Genomic DNA, 18,289 nt, shown 5'->3' with positions numbered 1-18,289 from the left:
CCATCTGCTGAGGTGGCCAAGTCCACTTTAAATTGTGCTGTAGAATTCCTTTCTCAATGCCAGACCGTCCCTGGTGGATTCATTTAATTAAAACCCCACCAGATCCAATCTGTTAGAAGTTATAAGTTCGCACATGTTCTTTCGAGCAGGTCACAGGATACAGAGAGGCCACAGGCCTGGGCCATGGTCACCTGATGCAGTGGCTGGCATAGAACAGACCTGGCAGTTCCCAGGTCGATACCCTTCCTGGGACACCCAGGGTTGCTGCCCAAAACACGCCTGCTCTGGGCCTCATGTTCTGTCCATCCTCCCTGGTTCCACCACATTCAACCTTCAGGATCATCTTTGAGGTCTCCTTTCCTTGATTCACTCATTCTACAGAGATTTATTAAATGCCAGTTATGTGCTGAGCACTCTAAGAATGGGGAAACTGGTAGTAACAAAAGACAAAAATCTCTGCCCTCATGGGCCTTAAACAGCTTCCCTTGGTGGTTCAGAAGGTAAAGAAACTGCCTGCAACGCAGGAAACCCAGGTTCGATCTCTGGGTAGGGAAGATCCCCTGGAGAAAAGAATGGCAACCCATTCTGGTATTCTTGCCTGGAGAATCCCATGGACAGAGGAGCCTGGCAGGCTGTAGTTCATGGGGTCGCAAAGACTCGGACATGACTGAGAAACTTACACATGGGCCTTATAGTTTAAATCCACAAATAAATATGAGAGCATCTCACACATGGTGTATGTACTTTTTTCCCCTTCTCCCCTCTCCTTACTTTTCCTCCTCTCTCCTCCTTTCCTCCTCTCCCCTCTCCCCTCCTGAGCCTAGTTTAAGCCTGAGCCCTTGACAATGGAACCATGCAGAGGTCTCCTGTTGCATCCTTCCTGCCATTTCTCACTGCCATCCCCACCAATATACACAGGGGTGCCAGGAAAATCCATCTCCTTACCTCTTTGGCACATACCTCCCATACTCAGGAGCTGTCAATTGCTCCTCAGTGCCTTCAAGTTAAGATTGAATTCCTGCCCCTCCCCTTTAAAGTTCTTCACATTTTAGCTTTGCTCCCTTACCAACTTTCACTATTCAGGTGAACTTTCTGCTTCAAATAACCCCCAGTTTTTGCTGTTGTTATAATATTCATTGCTTTCTACTTAGTAATAGATTTCTGTAGAAAATATATATAAAAGAAAATTAAAATTAGTCATGAGCCCATGATGCAAAGGGGCTTCTGCCCCTGTGGCTCAGATGTAAAGAATCTGCCTGTAGTGAGGGAGACCCAGGTTCAATCCCTGGGTCAGGAAGATCCACTGGAGAAGGGACTGGCAACCCACTCCAGTATTCTTGTCTGGAGAATTCCATGGACAGAGGAGCCTGGCGGGTTACAGTCCATGGGATTGCAAAGAGTCAGACACGACTGAGGGATTGTCACTTCACTTCATGATACGAAGATAAACTTTCAGGAGACTTTAAGCTTCTATTTCTATGTGTGTGTATGTAGTTACATTTTTCATATTTGTATGTTTACTGTGGGATCCCATTACATAAAGAGTTGTATCCTATCATCTGTATGTCATATTCAATAGTAGTCTTTCTATGTAATTAAGAAACTCCTAAGAATAGCACTTTAATGGCAGCACAATATTCCACCACATAAATATACCTTAATATGTTTAGCCAGACCCTATTGGTGAACATTCAGACTGTTTGCAATTTTTCACAATGAAAATGCTGCTATAAACATCCTTGTTCATAAATCTTAATTCCGATCTCTGGTTCTTTTGCCAGGAGAGATTCCTAGAAGTGGCATTGCAGGGTCACAGGCAGTACATTTCCAAGGTTCTTGAGATGTATAATGTAGCTGCCTTCTTGAGAGAGTCTGGTCATGTTCCCCTCACCCTCCATTAGTGAGAATGCCCATCAGCCTTGGGTTAATTTTCTCTGCCCCTAACATGCCACGTGTCTTCCCAGCATTGTGTCTGTTTTAGCAGCTCCCTTCCAACAGAGCCCTGTATTTCCATCCTTCAGGGCTCGGGGCAAATACTATCTCCTCTGTGAAGCCCTTCTTGATACCCGAACTGGAGTTCTCCACCATTAGCTCTCCCTGAGGTCCCATCTTAAACTCTTTCTGAACCATTTCCCACCTTTGCTTTGCATCTTAATAATTTGTGTAATAATAACCTTCTCTTTGGATGGGGCATTGAAGGTTTCAAAGTGCTTCTCCTGAGATGTTGCATCTGATTCACTTTCAGACAGAAGATGTTTTTAGCTCAAAGACTGTGGTTTCATCATCTGGGTCTGCTTCTCTTGGCTCCATCACCCACCTCAAGTTAGCCTTTGACTTAATGGACACTTACAACAACCTTCACTCTTTGTTGTCCTACCAGAACAGATTTTAGAGGGGTCCCCTCTGCAGTGAGGACTGAGCGAGATCAGAGTGCCCTGGATTTCAGTCCTGGGTCTGTCCTTGCCCCTCTCCGGGCCTCAGTTTACCCATCTGTAAAATGAACGAGTTGAACTACATAGCCTCCCATATTCCAGGACAGATAGCTCCCTGGCCCCTGGAACCCAGAACAGCCGTGGGGTGCCTCCAAGGGCCCCTGTGCAAAGCTGGCCTCTGGGATAGGCCAGAGGGAGCTGGCCAGGGAGGCAGGCCTGGCTTCAGGCCAGGCTGTGTCTGCAAACACTGACCTTGGCTGCCGCGGCGATTTTCCATGACACCAGCACTGCCCCCCCCTCCTCAACTCCCCCTAATCCCATGTGGGCCTGGGGAGGGGGGAAGAGGGGGACTGTCCTACATCAGAGGACCCTGAGCCGGAGTCATGGGGCACCTGTGGATGGCAGTGAGCTTAAAGAGAGAAAGAGGAGAGGGCAGAAGGCCCCCACAGGGGAAAGTTGGGGAGGAAGGTGGAGAAGGGGGAGGACCATGGTGGGCAATAGAAACAAGAGCTGGAAGAGGAGCCAGGAAGACGGGAAGAGAGGCCCTGGAGAGGGACAGGGCTGAGGGAGGGGGGCTGTGCCTGAGAACTGTCCTTCCCTGGCACTCTGGCATGGAGGGGGACAAACTCCAGACCCGGTTCTGTGCACTGGTCCCTTCTCCCAGCCCAGATCCTTGAGGCGCGAGTGATTTCCCAGGCCTACCTCGGGCCTTAGCCAGGCCTGGGACAGAGGGGATTCCTTCTGGGCCCTGAAGCTGATTTCATTTCGCAGGGGCCTGAGGGCCACCCGGAGGGCAGGAGCTGTGAGTCACAATGGCCTCTCCTCCCTGTCCTCCCCCAGCCCTGGGTGTCTAAAGGAGCTTTCTCTCATCCACATCTCATACTTCTCAGCTGTCTGGGCTGAACAGTGTTATCTGAGCAGCTGCACCCACCAGGCCTTGTGCCAGACACCGAGGGGACTTGCAGGCCTTCCAGAAGCTCAGAGTCCTGCAGAACTCCTCTGCACAAATCCAGCCTGGGAGCCAGGCAGAGGGAGAGGCGCCTCCAGCCCTGGGAAGGTACTCCAAAGGTCCTTGGAAAAGGCGAGGTCTGAGCCGGATTCTGGAGGATGGAAGGAGAAGGCCTGCCTCCCCAGCCCACCTCCACCAAGCTGGGCAGCCTCTCTCCTGCCTCCCTCCCGAAGGCCTGGGCACTCTTGCCAGCTTCCTTCAGCTACATCTCCTTTAACACACCGAAGGAACCAGCAGCGCCTCCATTCCTACTTCCTGGCTTCACGCTGCTGCCACCTCTGTACCAAGGGGGTGGCTCCCTGTCTGTGCCTGTGAGTCCTCCGTGGGCCTTTCTGAGGTGCCCTCTGCAGGCCCAGCAGGAGAGCCCCACCCCCCCTCTGGGGGCACCTAGGGTCTCACAGCCAGTCCCTGGGAACTGCCCTGTCTCTCTTGAGCCCCCAGTCCTCTTTGGCTGTCCTACCAGGCCCAGACAGCATCCTGAGGTCACACCTCCTCCCCACGTGCAGCTTTGCATCAGCCCAGCTTGGCCCAGAGTGCACAGCCTGTGGGCATCTCTGGCCACAGGCCACCTCATCCACCTTCCCTTAGGGCAAACATCAGCCTGGCCAGGGCCGTATTTACATTAGATAACTAAGTCTGCGGGGAACCCAGAAACAGGTTGCAGCTAGGCATTGCTAAGGGCTGTGTGTTTCTAATCTACAGAGGGGCTGGGCCAACCACAGGCGGGACACCAGAGAATCTCAAAGTCAGGGACCTGGAATAAGGAATCAGAGTTCTTGATGCTACAGAAGAATGTTTCCCAAACTGTTGCTCCAAGGAACATTCATCCAGCAATAAGCACTGTAAGAGAAGCATTCCAAGGTTACATAAGCAGGAAAACGTAAGCACATTCTCCCAACTTTGTCTGACCTTGCTCACAAACACGTGTAGGGCTCTGATAAAGCCTCCGCTTAAATGACAGAGAATCCAGTTGAATTCAGCATTCCCTGCAATTTAATTTAACTAAGCAACCCTTTTCTCACCCAACAGTTACTAACAGTCCATGAAATTAGTATTCTAGGAAATCTACCTTTGGGCAACACTGATCTCAGAATGTAGATGCTGAAAGGAACTTTAACGACCATCTAATCTTGATGTTCCCCCAAATATTCATAATAATGATTAATATTTATTGATTCCAACATCCTTGGGCTTCTCTGATGGCTCAGACAATAAAGAATTGGCCTGCAATGCAGGAGACCTGGATTTGATCCCTGGGTTGGGAAGATCCCCTGTAGGAGAGCATGGCAATTCACTCCAGTACTCTTGCCTGGAGAATTCCCATGAACAGAGAAGACAGTCCATGGGGTCGCAAAGAGTTGGACATGACTGAGTGACTAAACACACAACATCCTGAGCATTTTAAGTCAACTAACTTATCAAATCCCCATAGCCACTCTATGAGTTAAGCGCGTCATTATTCCCACTTTACAGATGAGGAAACTGAGGCACCTAGAAGATTAAATAACCTGGTCACAGTTGAAATCTCTTTGACTCCAAAGGCTACTCTTACCTATACCACTAAACTGCAGAGATTCTGTGGAAAACAGAAATATCCATTTTCATTATTTAAAAAGCATAACAATAACTTAATTCAGTCTCTTAAAATCAGTTATCCCATGCTAATCAGAAATTCTGATTGGCAAGTTTTCCTAATTAATAGGAAAATAATTCATTTTTTCACAATTATCTATTCAGTGCCTATTCTAGGTAGTAGCTACACTGTACTGATCAACATTTTATTTCATATGTAAAATCCTTCAAAATTTAGACTTTATGAATGAGTGGGTAAACTGAAAAAGAAAGGCATCCATAACCAGGGTGGAAAAGTGAGGACCTTTCATCTTATCCTATTTTTCCATGTCACAAATGAGGAAAACTGAACTCCCGAGAGGAAAAAGGACTTGACCGAGGCACAAGCTGGTTACGGTCAGGGCCGGGTCAGAGCCCCAGATCTCCAGTCTCCTAGTCCCATGCTGTTCTTTCACCCAAGGCTGTGGCCAGTGTTCTAACCATGTTGCCAGCTAGGCCAGGAGTGAGAGGTCAGGCACTCAAGCTTGCGGGCATGTGAGGTCAATGGGACCACACAGCTGAGTCCAACCCAGCCAAGGCCATTACCAAGGGCTCAGGCTGGTTATTTGTGCTTTGACTAGAAGGAAACAGGCCACAGGGAGAAAAAGTTCAGTAGGAGGGAGGACTGGACCACAACCCTCTGCGTCTCCCTGGAAGACAGAGCTTCAGCCGATTTCTGAGCCCATTGGTGACGTTGGGAAGAAAAGAGAAGAACTGAGGCCCCGAGGTTCCCATCCCACCTAATTTTTCCTGTTGTCTCAAAATATTCATATGACTATTTACATCCAGCCACCTGGCTTCCTCAGGTAAATTCTATGCTCCAGCCAGGTTTCTAGGCATCTCTTAGCTGGGTTGCTCCCAAGCAGGGGCTGCTGGGTTCTGGTTGAATGAACAGGTCAACCTTGGTTATACTGAGACAGAGGGCAGAGGGCAGAGGACAGAGCATTGAGTTTGGGATTGAATATCCCAGGTTATAGTCCTGGCTCTGCCATTTGCTAGCTGCGTGACCTTGAGCAGGTCATTCTCCCTCTCTGGGCCTCCATTACCTCATCTGTACAATATAAAGACTAGGCCATATGATCAGTAAGGACCTTTCTGGCTCTGAGGATCATTAAGTCTATGCTGGATTCAGGAAAAGTGGCTGGGAGAAGAGGCGACAGGCGCAGCCCCAGTAAGCGCTCTGATAGGCAGGGGCTTGAGCTTCCTGGTCAGGACGTGAGTGTCGGCTGGTGGGTCATCAGGTCCTGTGAGGGAGGACCCTCAGAGAATCATCCCCGGAGCACAGCCTCTGTGTGTGTCAGGGTCACACAAGAACAGAGGGAGCCCCTCACCCTGAGATGCGTGGGGCTGGACAGGAAGGAAAAAGTGGGGACTCCCTTCGTCCCTCTGTCCCTCATAAACCCAAGCCTGATGGGGGTGAGCACTGGGGCAGGCGGCTGGCCTGCTGGCAGGCAGACAGGCCTTGCCAAACTCCCAGTTACTTCCCAGAAGTTCCAGGGCCCCCGGGGAGAGGCTCCACCCCAGCTGGCTCCCCTACAAGCTGGGTGCCCACGTCAGTAGCTCCTCCTGGCTCCCTCGCTCTTTTACCCAGTGACAATAGAACAGGCGAAGGGGCGGGGGCACACTGACCCTAGGCCCGATCCTCGGAAAAGCGTCCGAATGCCTTGGCATCACACCCCTGTTGCCATTTCTGCCACGTCCAGCTCAGGGCAGTGCCCGGAGATGGGGCTCCCAGTGGGATGCTCTTCTCTGTGGCCTCAGTTTCCCATCCTGGTTGCCTTTCTGGGTGATAAATTGGCTCTGAGGCATTGGAATGAGCAATGAGTCAGAGTGTCTAGAGGCCTTGGCCAACTCACGAGGCTTCTCCAGCCTTCATTATTCCAACCATAAAAAATGGAGATAGTCATAATAACGACCTTGTAGGAAGTTTTTGAGCATTAAAGTTTAAAATGTATCTGAAGGATAAGATCTGAAGCCTCAGCGTGTGGTAGGAAGGGAGAGTGGGCCCTGCGGGGCATCTGACTGAGAGGGTGAGGCATGTCTAGGCAGGGGCCACCCTGGACAGGACAGTGGCTGTAGCAGGGGCCTGAGGCTCTGCGGTGGGGGTGGGGGACTCTGTGGGCAGCCACAGTGGGCATTGAGGCTGCCAGACAGGAAGGCACTGGGTTTTCCTAAAGGATAGAGGATCAGGAGCAGTCCCAGCTTATGAGCAAACACAAGACGAGGTGGCAATGGTGGTGACAGTAGCATATGTTTCAAACGGTGGGATACGGTTGCCTGACCCCACAGGAACTTCCTGATCCTCAGGACTACATTCTCAGGCCGGCTTTCCCCTGTGAGATCCTCTCACTGCTCCTTCCTTCGAGAGCTCCACAAATTCCAAAGTACTTTCATGTCCAGTCTCTCCTTTTTTTTTTTTTGGCAGCTCCACACAGCTTTTGGGGTCTTAGTTCCCTGGCCAGGGATCAAACCTAGGCCCCTGGCCATGGAAGCATGGAGTCTTAATCCCTGGAGCATCAGGGAATTCTCTCTCCTTTACTCCTGATGGCAGCTGTAGCGGTGACGGCCAGGGTGGGAATTAATTAACAGCTGAAGCTCAAACCCCCACAGTGCAGAGCAGACCAGAGGGGTCCAGAGAGGGGAACAGATTTGCCCAGGGTCACACAGCCAGCATGTGGTCAAGCCGGGGCTGGTCCATGCCTCCCAATCTGTGTTCAGCCCCAGTCACAGTGCCAGGCTCTCCCCCACACCCTCCGCTGGGGGACAGGGAAGGACAGGATGAGGAGCTGCTCTGGCTCCGGGCCCGCCCGGCTGTCTAGGTGAGTTGTGGTCTGGCTGCCGTGGCCAAGCTGGCGGGCACAATCTGTTCTCACCCTGCTGGGGCCCAGACGGGCCAGGCCCAGCGACTCCAGAGCTCAGCTATCTAGGCCCCTGGCAAGGGATGACACCGTCACCAGCTAGATGCCATAGTTGGGGAGCAGGGGAACCCAATCTGAGAGCAGCACGCAACCTCACACTCCCCAGACCTCCCTAAGCTTTAAGATTCACAGCGATGCTGACTTTACTGGAACTGAGATGTCCACCAGCCCAGGTGATCTCTTGGAAATGTGGAGGAAACCTGGTGCTTCATTCATTATTAATCACAGGGAGTTCTTATCGAGCACTTGATATGTACCAGACTCTATACTAAGTGCCTTATACACATTCTCTCACTTATTTTTCCCTGAAGCCCTGTGATGCAGGTGCTAGTTATTAGCCCCATTTAACAGATGTTGGAAACTAAGGCTAGGGAAGTTTTTTATTTTTATTTTTGGGCCACCTCGAGTGGCATGCAGGATCCTAGTTCCCCAATCAGGGATCGAACCCATGCCCCTTGCAGTGGAAGAAGTCCTAACCACTGGACCACCAGAGAGGTCCCCCTCAGACAGTTTTTTAAAACAAACAAAACACACACACAGTCCATAGCAGAGCAGGGATTTGCATGCAGATTAGACACCAAGGCAGACGGTATCCCACTTTGCCATCAACTCATCACATGAATTTGGGGCATACTCCACAGGCCTGGCTGGCAATGTGTGTGGGAGGGGGGGTGGGTAGGGATGAACATGACAATGTCCAGCAGTGTCCACTCTCACAGACCCCAAGCCAGTATTTAGCTATTCATATGTAGTTGGGGGACCTGAGTGACAGAGCAGGGCCTGGACTTCAAAGCTGAACATTCTCAGTGCCACTCAAGGCAGGGATCACTTCCAGCTGTGAGCAATCCAGGATGGCTGCAGGGAAGAAGAAGCATTTGGTTAAGTTTGGTAAGGCTGAGAAGGAGGGGAAAATAGAAAGCATTACCTTATTATAATAATCTTGTTGATAAAAGTAAGTATCTTAACAACCCAGTGAAGGAAGCAGGGCCAGGACCAGCAGACATCATTTTACAAATGAGGAAACAAGCTCAGAGAGGGGGAGTAATTTGCCCAAGGTCACACAGCCACTAGTGACAGGGCCAGAACTTGTGCCAATGACTTCTGAGTTTCCATCCAGGGTCCTTTCCCCTCCATGTCTCCAGGCAGAACTTTTTTTTTTTTTTTTTAATTTTTGGCTGCACTAGTTCTTTGCTGCTGTACGCCAGACTTCTCTAGTTGTGGTGAGCAGGGGCTACGCTTTGCTGTGTTGATCGAGTTTCTCACTGCAGTGGCTTCTTCTTGTTGCGGAGCACAGGCTCTAGGCAGGTGCATGGGCTTCAGTAGTTGCAACACATAGGCTCAGTAGTTGCAGCCTGCAGGCTCTAGAACACCAGCTTGGTAGTTGTGGCACACAGGCTTAGTTGCTCCAACACATGTAGAATCCTCCCGGACCAAGGATCGAAACTGTGCCCCCTGTGTTGACAGGCGGATTCTTGTCCTCCAGGCAGGACTCTTGACTGAGGCCATGTGATAACTGGCTCGGAGGGAGGCTTTGCCTCTGCCTGGCTCCTGGCTGGGTAAGGACTGAAGGGCATGGTGGGCATGGTATGGGTTGAGATTGCCTGCCTGGTGATAGTAACACCTGGAAGGCTCTTGCTTTGACAAAGGCAACACCACCTCCCTATAAGGACAGACCCTACTTCGGGGGCAGGCACAGAGGATGACCACAGGGCCCCAAACAGAGTCTGATGAGGACCATGGAGCACTAATGCATGGGGGGAGGGGATGTCTCCTTTCCCCTTCTCTGACACGAGTGGGCCGGCTGCCTCTGGGAGCCCCAGTGGGGAACTACACCCCACGCTTTAGCTGGCAGCAAGGAACTCACCAAGGAACCCTAGTTTCCCTCCCTTCACATCGAATCCCAGGATGTCAGAACTCAGTAAGTCCAACCTCCTCCCTAATAGGAAGGAAACCCAGGCCTGGAGAGGACTAGGAACAGGTTCAATGCCCACAGGCAGTGAACTAGAAGCCAGGTCTCCCAACTGACTCGCCAGTGCTCTTCATGGTACCCATGACTAAATTCCCAACAGCAGCCCCAGTCAGCTCCTCTTCTGGGTATAGAAAAAGGTCGGGTCTTTGATCAAACAGACTCTAATTTAAAGGCAAATTGCTCTGCTTCCAAACAGTGTGACCTTGGAAAGGCACTTAACCCTCCCTGCTTCCTCTTCCTCTTTACCGACCCCCAGGGAGTGGTCAGAAGAATAAACGAAAAATCATCAGCGAAGAACTAGCACAGTGCCTGGGGACAAGGATGCGCCCATAACTATGTGTTGTTTTCTTCAGTCTCTCAGTCGTGTCCGACTCTTTGCGACCTCATGGGCTGCAGTGCCCCAGGCTTCCCTGTCCGGAAAAAGAGGCCAGACTCCGCACCACCGTGGCAGAAGATGAGGAGAGAGCAGGGGGAAGGGAGGCAGGTTTCTGGAAGGGCAGCCCCATCAGCATGTGCTTTCTTCCTCTTGCCCCGTTTTCCCCTAGGCTACGGCCACGCGGCACCCAGCACCGATGGCGGCAAGGTGTTCTGCATGTTCTACGCGCTGCTGGGCATCCCGCTCACGCTGGTCATGTTCCAGAGCCTGGGCGAGCGCATCAACACCTTCGTGAAGTACCTGCTGCACCGGGCCAAGAGAGGGCTGGGTATGCGGCGCGCCGACGTGTCCATGGCCAACATGGTGCTCATCGGCTTCTTCTCGTGCATCAGCACGCTGTGCATCGGCGCCGCTGCCTTCTCCTACTACGAGCACTGGACCTTCTTCCAGGCCTACTACTACTGTTTCATTACGCTCACCACCATCGGCTTCGGCGACTACGTGGCGCTGCAGAAGGACCAGGCGCTGCAGACGCAGCCTCAGTACGTGGCCTTCAGTTTCGTCTACATCCTCACGGGCCTCACGGTCATCGGCGCCTTCCTCAACCTCGTGGTGCTGCGCTTCATGACCATGAACGCGGAGGACGAGAAGCGCGACGCCGAGCACCGCGCGCTGCTCACGCGCAACGGGCAGGCGGGCGGCGGGGGCGGCGCGGGCGGCGCGGGCGGCGGGGGCGGCAGCGCGCACACCACCGACACCGCCTCGTCCACCGCGGCGGGCGGCGGCGGCGGCTTCCGGAACGTCTACGCCGAAGTGCTGCACTTCCAGTCCATGTGCTCCTGCCTCTGGTACAAGAGCCGCGAGAAGCTGCAGTACTCCATCCCCATGATCATCCCCCGGGACCTCTCCACGTCCGACACGTGCGTAGAGCAGAGCCACTCATCGCCAGGAGGGGGCGGCCGCTACAGCGACACGCCCTCGCACCGCTGTCTCTGCAGCGGGGCGCAGCGCTCCGCCATCAGCTCCGTGTCCACGGGCCTACACAGCCTGTCCACTTTCCGCAGCCTCATGAAGCGCAGGAGCTCCGTGTGAACGCCCCCCTCCGGGGCCTGGAGCACCTAGGAGCACGGGCGGGGTGGGGCGGGGTGGGGGGGAAGGGGGCTTCTGCCCCAGGAGCAGCAGGGGTCTGCGAAGAGGCTGCCCCAGCCGCCTTCGGCCCCGTTGGGGCGCCCCTACACCCCTCACCACCCTCCCCCTGCCCCCCATCTCCGACTGTGCCTGCTTGCACCAGCCGGCAGGAGCTGGGGCTCTGAGGAACCCCGGAGTCCCCATCTGCGCCCTGCAAATTCCGAGAAATGTGAAACTTGGGGGGAGGGGAGTCGAGGAGGGAAGGCAGAAGCTGGGAGCCTCCCATCCCTTTGGAAAAATAAGGAGCTCGCCAGTTCGCAGAGGCCCCTGCTGGTATCCAGACCCCCCCCCCAACCCCTCCCCTTCCTCCTTCTGGAGGGAAGTTAGTGTTCCGTGTAAGTTTGCATCTCTATTTATACCTCTGTCCTTCCAGGTCTCCTACCTTCCCTTGGCTCCAGAAGTCAGGGTATCTTTGTCGAGGTCACCCCCACTCAGTCCCACTCCCCTTCCTCATCCCCAGCCGTGTCTCCCAGTCTCCCACTCCCTTTGGTGTTGTTTTGCATGGCTTTGCAGTTTTGGAGGAAATGGAAACCCAGCAGTCCCTAAAGCTAGTCCCCAGAGGGCAGGCAGATGGAAGCAGGGACAGGCAGGCTGCAGGAGGGGTGGAGAAGGGAAGGGGGAGGTAGGGGCCCAACAGTCTGCTGAATGGTCCCCCTGGTGGATGAGAGCTAACTGGCCTGCAGGCACATCCTCGCAGGCAGACCCAGCCTTCCAGATCAGACACCCCTTGGAATCAAACAGAAAACTTCCTCCTTGTGGTTCCTGGCTGCTGCTACTAATCACTGACTCTCAGATCTGTGGAGTGAGTTGGAAAACCCTGTCCTCTCTACCGATTTGTTTGATTCTCAACCTCCCCCCCGCCCCGCCCCCCAGTTAGGTCACCAGGGCAGGAGTTCTCATCCCGATTTTACAGATGGCGCTGAAACCCAGACGTGTGACGCGACTTGCCCAAGGTGACGCGGGTAACAAAAGGCAAAGGGGAGCAAGAACACAGGCTGTTTGTCCCAAGTGCTCTCTTGCCTTCTGACTCCTCTGCCTGTTCTTTGCAAGCGAAGTTCCTGGCCTGCACACCCCGGCATTGGGTGGGTAGCTGGGCCTTAGACCAGGACCAGAGCTCAGGACTGAGCCCGTACTGGGCTCAGCTGATCCTCCACTTGGCCATGAGGCAGGGCTTTGAGTGGGCTGCTGACACAGGGCAGAACGCTTCCCCCCGACCCCCTTGCCCCACGCAGTCTCTGAACTTCCTCCGTACAAACAGGGGAATCCTTAGGGCCAGGTAAGCAAAGCTGAGACTCACAGAAGAAAGGCCAGGAGCTGGGCTCTAGGAGTCTGGGAATCTGGCAGAGCAGGCGTGTCTAGATTCTCTGGGAATCTAGAGAGCCGCAGGCGTGTCCTCCTGGGACATGATCTCTGGCCCCACAGACAGCAATGGTACCTGTGTCCCAAGGAGCTAGAGAGAAACCACAGCTGCAGCAAGGAACGGCCCTCCCCGTTGTACCCACTGCCTGCCCCACCTTCGACCCGGAAGCCCAGGTGGAGGGCAGCAGATGGAGGTGAGATCCTAGGCTCTTCACAGTTGGCACCCTGAGCGGGAACTGGGACCGCGACTCAGGAGAGCATCGAGGGGTGGGTGAGGGGCCTCTCCCCGCTCCAGACTGCCCCGCCTTGCTGCGCCCATGTCAGCTCCTTAACACTGCTGAGCAGGGCCGGCCCTGGCATTCAGGGAAGCTGGAGTGGGGCCCCCAGGGCAATCAGCCCCAGCCCCACCCCGACCACATGCTCAGTCTCTGGGCTCCTCCGGGAGGGAGGAAGTCTGTGTGAATCCTGTCTCAGTGGGGAGGACCTGGCTGCCCAGGTGCCATAGACAGCGGGGCCCAGGACCTGGGGCTGCCCTCTGTGTCTATGTTGGGGGGCGAGGCAGTGCCAGCTGCTTCTGTCCTGTGTGTGACCCTGCCCTCGAGGGGTCCCGTCCCGTCAGTCCCGAGGGAGCCACAACCAAAGTTGCAGGGAGATGGTGGGGAAGGAGGCCGAATGGTGCTCACAGAGTGGGCTGCTCCATCTCCGGCCGGGTCTTTCCTAGCGAACTGGAAGGCCAGAATTGCTTCCCTCACCCCTCCAACTGCAGGCAGCCTCTCTGCTTCCCCAATGCCTTATGCCTGGGCACACTGCCACAGAATATGCAATACGTGTGGGTGACACGCCCCTGCGCCCACACCCTCACCCCGGGCAGCCCCTGGACCCCAAAGGCCGCAGCTGCCACGGCCTGCCCTCAGCCCCTCCTGTGTATCTGTCTTCACACCAAGAATGGCGCCTAATAAATACTGTCCATGGAGACCAGGCTCAGGCTCAGCTGCCTCTGTTATCATGTACCCTTGGCGCTGCTGGGGAGCAGCCACTCCCCCGCCGGGGTTTGTGGACACACACAGCAAACGCATCTCAGGGGGAGATATGTAGAGGGCACTTCTATTTGGGGTTCATTTTTCTCTGGGTGTGGAGGGACAGCTCAGCTTGGAAGTGGGCCCCAGAGCCCAGGATAGACCCGGGAGCAGATGGGCCCTGCCCAGCTGGTGCCAATGCCTGGAATCAGCTAGCCTCTGGCTTCCAGATGTCACCAAGTGCAAGCCGCAGTGGCTTTTGACACCACGACCCATGCCTGTCTGTGTTCCTGTCTGTCTGTCTTTCATGAAACCTGTACTACAGCCAGTGCACTCTAATGCTTTCTATTCTAGTTCATGTTATAAGATGCTGGTCACAGCCCACTAAGTTGATTTCTCTCCCTACTAATGGTTTGCTCCCTGAAGATCGAAATACACTGGAGAAACAAAAGGGGTAGGAGCAGGGGCACCTTATCCCAGTCCTCCCACCTACCCACATAGGTCACCTGAAAGATACAGAGAAAGACCTATTTACTGGGGATTCAGGAATCAGAGAAAGAATTGGTGGCACCTACAGGAAGCAGGACACAGCCAGCCTTTGAGGCGCTCCTGGCTGCTCCCTGTAGCTGGGGGAAGGCCCCTGGACCACACTGCTTGGCCTCAGCTCTTGGGTTGGCCACCGCAGGACTCAAGCTCCTGTTGGCTCACCTGCATCAAAGACACCTCATCAAAAGCCAGTGTGTCTCTTAGAACAGCTAAGTTAAGAAACAGTTGTCATTCTTGAGGTCAGCAGTGACCGGTCCAAGATTGCTTCGACTTTCCTAAGCAGTTTCTATAGGACATAAACTTGCTGACCTTTGCCTTCCTTTCTTCATTGCCTAGAGCAAAATCATCAGACTTGGAAGCAATGCCCCAGGGGCTGCATTCGTCCCAGTCTTCCGAGGGATGATCTGAAAGGTGGCAGTGCTGAAACAGCATCCCAGCCCCTGCCCATAGCTCCTAAGGGCTTGGAACAGTCCGTGGTCCTCACGCGGCTCTTTTATCTTCTGATGATGCCTCCCTCAGTCTCCTCACTTCCACCCAGCCTCTGAGGCATCCTGCACTAAAAAGTATATGTACAGCAAAACAAAAATAGCAAACCAGCACCATAGAGCAGGGAAGGGTATAAAAATACCACAATCTCGCCTGATATGGTGCCTCAGTGCTGGCCTCAGACAGAGACCGAAGCTTTCTGGGAGCTAAGAGAGAAAAGGGCCTGCAATGGAAACTTCTCAAAATGTGTCCCATGGTGTGCCTTATGGGAAGAGAGTTTCTTGGTCAGATGAACCCGAGGGGTGGAGTGAGGGTAGACATTGCTCACATGTGGAGCATCCCAAGACATCTCAGCTCAGCGAAGGTTCAGAGAAGCCCGGCCCCAGACACAGCTGTTCACCTGGGCTCCACCCAGTGCTGCCCAAATGTACTCCTAGCACCAGCTCTTCTGTTTGCACGGCATCTCCTCATAACCCTGAGCCCACAGAGCACGCTTTGGGAAAGCTGACCTAGTGAAATCTCTGTCTGATGAAGGGAGAAGGTTGACCTTTCCCCCTCAATAAATTCTAAAAGGAGCTTAGCTTATAACTCCTTCTCTAACTGAAGGCCATGGCATTATGAAATACATATTTCATCCCCGATTATGCATCAGCTCGAACCAAGGCTTGGAGCAACTCATTTGCCAAGATCAGGCAGTGGGTTGGTGGCAGAGTCAGGATTTAAGCCCTGGTCTGTTGGCTAGGAAGGGCACGGTCTCAGCCAGCTCGCTGCCATCCTGTCCCCAGGGTGGGCCACGTCTTCAGCAAAGGTTTGGCAGAAGTTGTAGAGCTGTTTGCATGTGTCTGAAGCGGACTCTTTGCGACCTTGTGGACTGTAGCTCACCAGGCTCCTCTGTCCATGGAATTTTCCAGGCAAGAATACTGGAGTGGGTTGCCATGCCCTCCTTCAGGGCATCTTCCCCACCCAGGGATCGAATCCACATCTGTTGCGTTGCCTGCATTGGCAGGCATGTTCTTTACCACTAGTGCCACCTGGGAAGCCCATTGAGCTGTTTAGAACATGTGGTTTCTTATTTGGGACCTTGGTGAGGGGAGGCCTTAACTTTAAAAATGTCTCCCATCAAAGATGACAGATCCTGATGGAGCCAAGAAGTTTTGTTCCACCTCAGGTCCTCACACGCCCACAGGCTGAACCATTTAGCTCTTTTTTCAGGCTTAGCACTGCCCCCCAAGGCCGACAGCTTCACCACAACTTATCTCAGGAAGTCAGGGGCAGGGAAGGGGTGTCTAGGGCCAAGGAAGGACTTCAGAACAGATATATTGTCAGAGCAAAAGGCAACAGCCCCACCCCAGGGCACACCTCGCCACCTGCACTGAGTGACTGGAAGCTGAAGCCCCCCTCACTCCCGAAGTGGAGTTCAGGCTAGGAAACTGAGACTCTGCTTCCCGAGGGGCCCTTGAACTGCCCAGTCTGTAGTGGACATGGTCCCCGGCTCTCACCCAATGACACTGGAAAAACAGCCTCAGGCACTGCCATCACCTTGATCAAAGATTGCAAAGAATCACACACACACACATGCACACTCCTCTAGATTTTTGGTCCAGCTCCTCTTTTTCAGAGGAAGGGAGGAAGTGATTTTGGTTCAGAGAGAGGAAGTGAGACACTCAAGGTCATGAGGCAAGATAGCCAGGACTGGTATCCAGATATAGTCTCACTTTCCATGCCCCCTCCCACACACCCACGCAGAGTAAGGGCCCAGCCTTCCCTGACTCTGATTTCAGATGAAAGCTGCTAATCTCTGAGGTTGAGTCACTCCAATGCTGGCAATTTCCCACATCTACATCTGGACAAACACCAGTAGACTCACACCCCCGCCCCTCGTTGCCCAGCTGCAGGGGAGGGCCTGGTAGGTGGTGCCCCCCCATCCCGCCCCGCCACAAGGATGGAGGCTATGATGGAACTGACATGATCTTCTCCATAATCTTCTCTGGCCATGAACTCCCCAAAGTCCACACAAGGGGCATTTTCCACTTACAAAGCCCTCTCACTTCATTGTCTTATTGGCTCATTGGACAACTCTGTGATTTAGGTGAGGATTAACACTTCCATTTTATAGATGATAAAACTAAAGAAAGATACAAGGTCCTGAGAGCCCAGACTGTTCCACATTCACTTCCATATTGATGATGGATGTGCTGGGTGAGGGCTCCTGCTTGGCCCCAGTACCTCTGGGCCCCAATTGTTCCCCAGAGCATGCCAGGCTGGTTCCCCTGGGCTGGGGAGCCCCAGGTGGAGGTGGCTCACAGAACTCATTAGCAAAAGGAGACAAGGACACTTTACCCTAAACATTTTACCCACTTCACTTGAGCAAACTCTACCCAGAGCCCTGGACTTTGGATTAAGGGCAGCAGAACACCCTTAAAAACAGCCCCTGCCCTTCACCTGGAAGGGTCATGGGTTTCCTGGGAAATGGTCATGCCTTTGACCCAAGCCACATCCCCAAGTCAACACGCTTCCACAATTCTTGTTTACTGAAGAGGGAGCATGTGAACAGGTCATCCCTGACCACAGAATATTCTGGTCTGACTACCAGATCGGAGTGGTAGGAAGAAGGCCTAGGTCCCTGGGCTTGCTCTGGACCCAGTGTTGGGGTCCGAGTGGTCCTGTCCTCCCACTGCACGGGTGTAAGTAGGGAGAGAGACCGAGGCCGCCGCTGGGCGGGAGCCTGGCCTGGGCTGTGTGTGCTCTGTCCTCACCTTTGTCATAAAAACTCTCCTTCTGCCCTCATTCCAGGCCACAAGAAGTTCCAAGGAGAAGTTTGGCTTCCAGAAGGTACTGTGCCGACCCTTCTCCAAAGGTAAAGGACATGCCCGAGAATCAAGGGTTTATTCATTATTGAGGGTCTACTGTGTACCCCCGAATTGACAGATCTCACAACCACACTGGCAGGCAAATGCTGTTACCCTCCCTCCTTCTGGTAGATAGGAGAGGTAAGACTCAGAGATGTTAAGTGACTTGCCTAAGGTCACACGGCTAGTAAGTGGCAAAGCCCCACCCAGGAATCACTGACAATACTCAGTGCACATCTTTGACTGGAAGGCCTCTAATCCAGCCTCCCCACAAAACAAAAATCCCCTCAGCATCTTACCTACCAGGCCATCCGGCCTCATTTACAGGACCCTTGCCCTCTGAGGCAGCCCCTTCATTCACTGAAAAGCATCTCTAATGACCATATGGAGACATCGGCCATATTCTTTCTATTCAAGAACAGCCCCCACATGGACAGGTACCTCCCAGTCTTCTCCAGGTTAAATGTCCTATTCTTTGATCCACACCTCCATAAACAGTGCATCTAGGCCTCTCATCAGCCCTTCTCTGG

At 53.4% G+C, this 18,289-nt stretch overlaps 1 protein-coding gene across 1 annotated transcript in view; it reads left to right on the top strand.

The window, feature by feature from the left end:
* Positions 1-13,849, top strand: part of KCNK3 (potassium two pore domain channel subfamily K member 3) — a 39,026-nt gene extending 25,177 nt beyond the window's left edge. The window contains exon 2 of the mRNA XM_043469147.1: positions 10,485-13,849. Within this exon, the coding sequence (XP_043325082.1) occupies positions 10,485-11,407 (923 nt within the window). The 3' untranslated portion in view covers positions 11,408-13,849. The remainder of the gene's footprint in view (positions 1-10,484) is intronic.
* Positions 13,850-18,289: the final 4,440 nt, after the last annotated feature.

This window comes from Cervus canadensis, chromosome 5 (assembly GCF_019320065.1).
Source record: "Cervus canadensis isolate Bull #8, Minnesota chromosome 5, ASM1932006v1, whole genome shotgun sequence".
Classification (NCBI taxonomy): domain Eukaryota; kingdom Metazoa; phylum Chordata; class Mammalia; order Artiodactyla; family Cervidae; genus Cervus; species Cervus canadensis.
The sequence above is the reverse complement of the archived record's forward strand: the minus strand, read 5'-3'. Positions and strand labels throughout refer to the sequence as shown.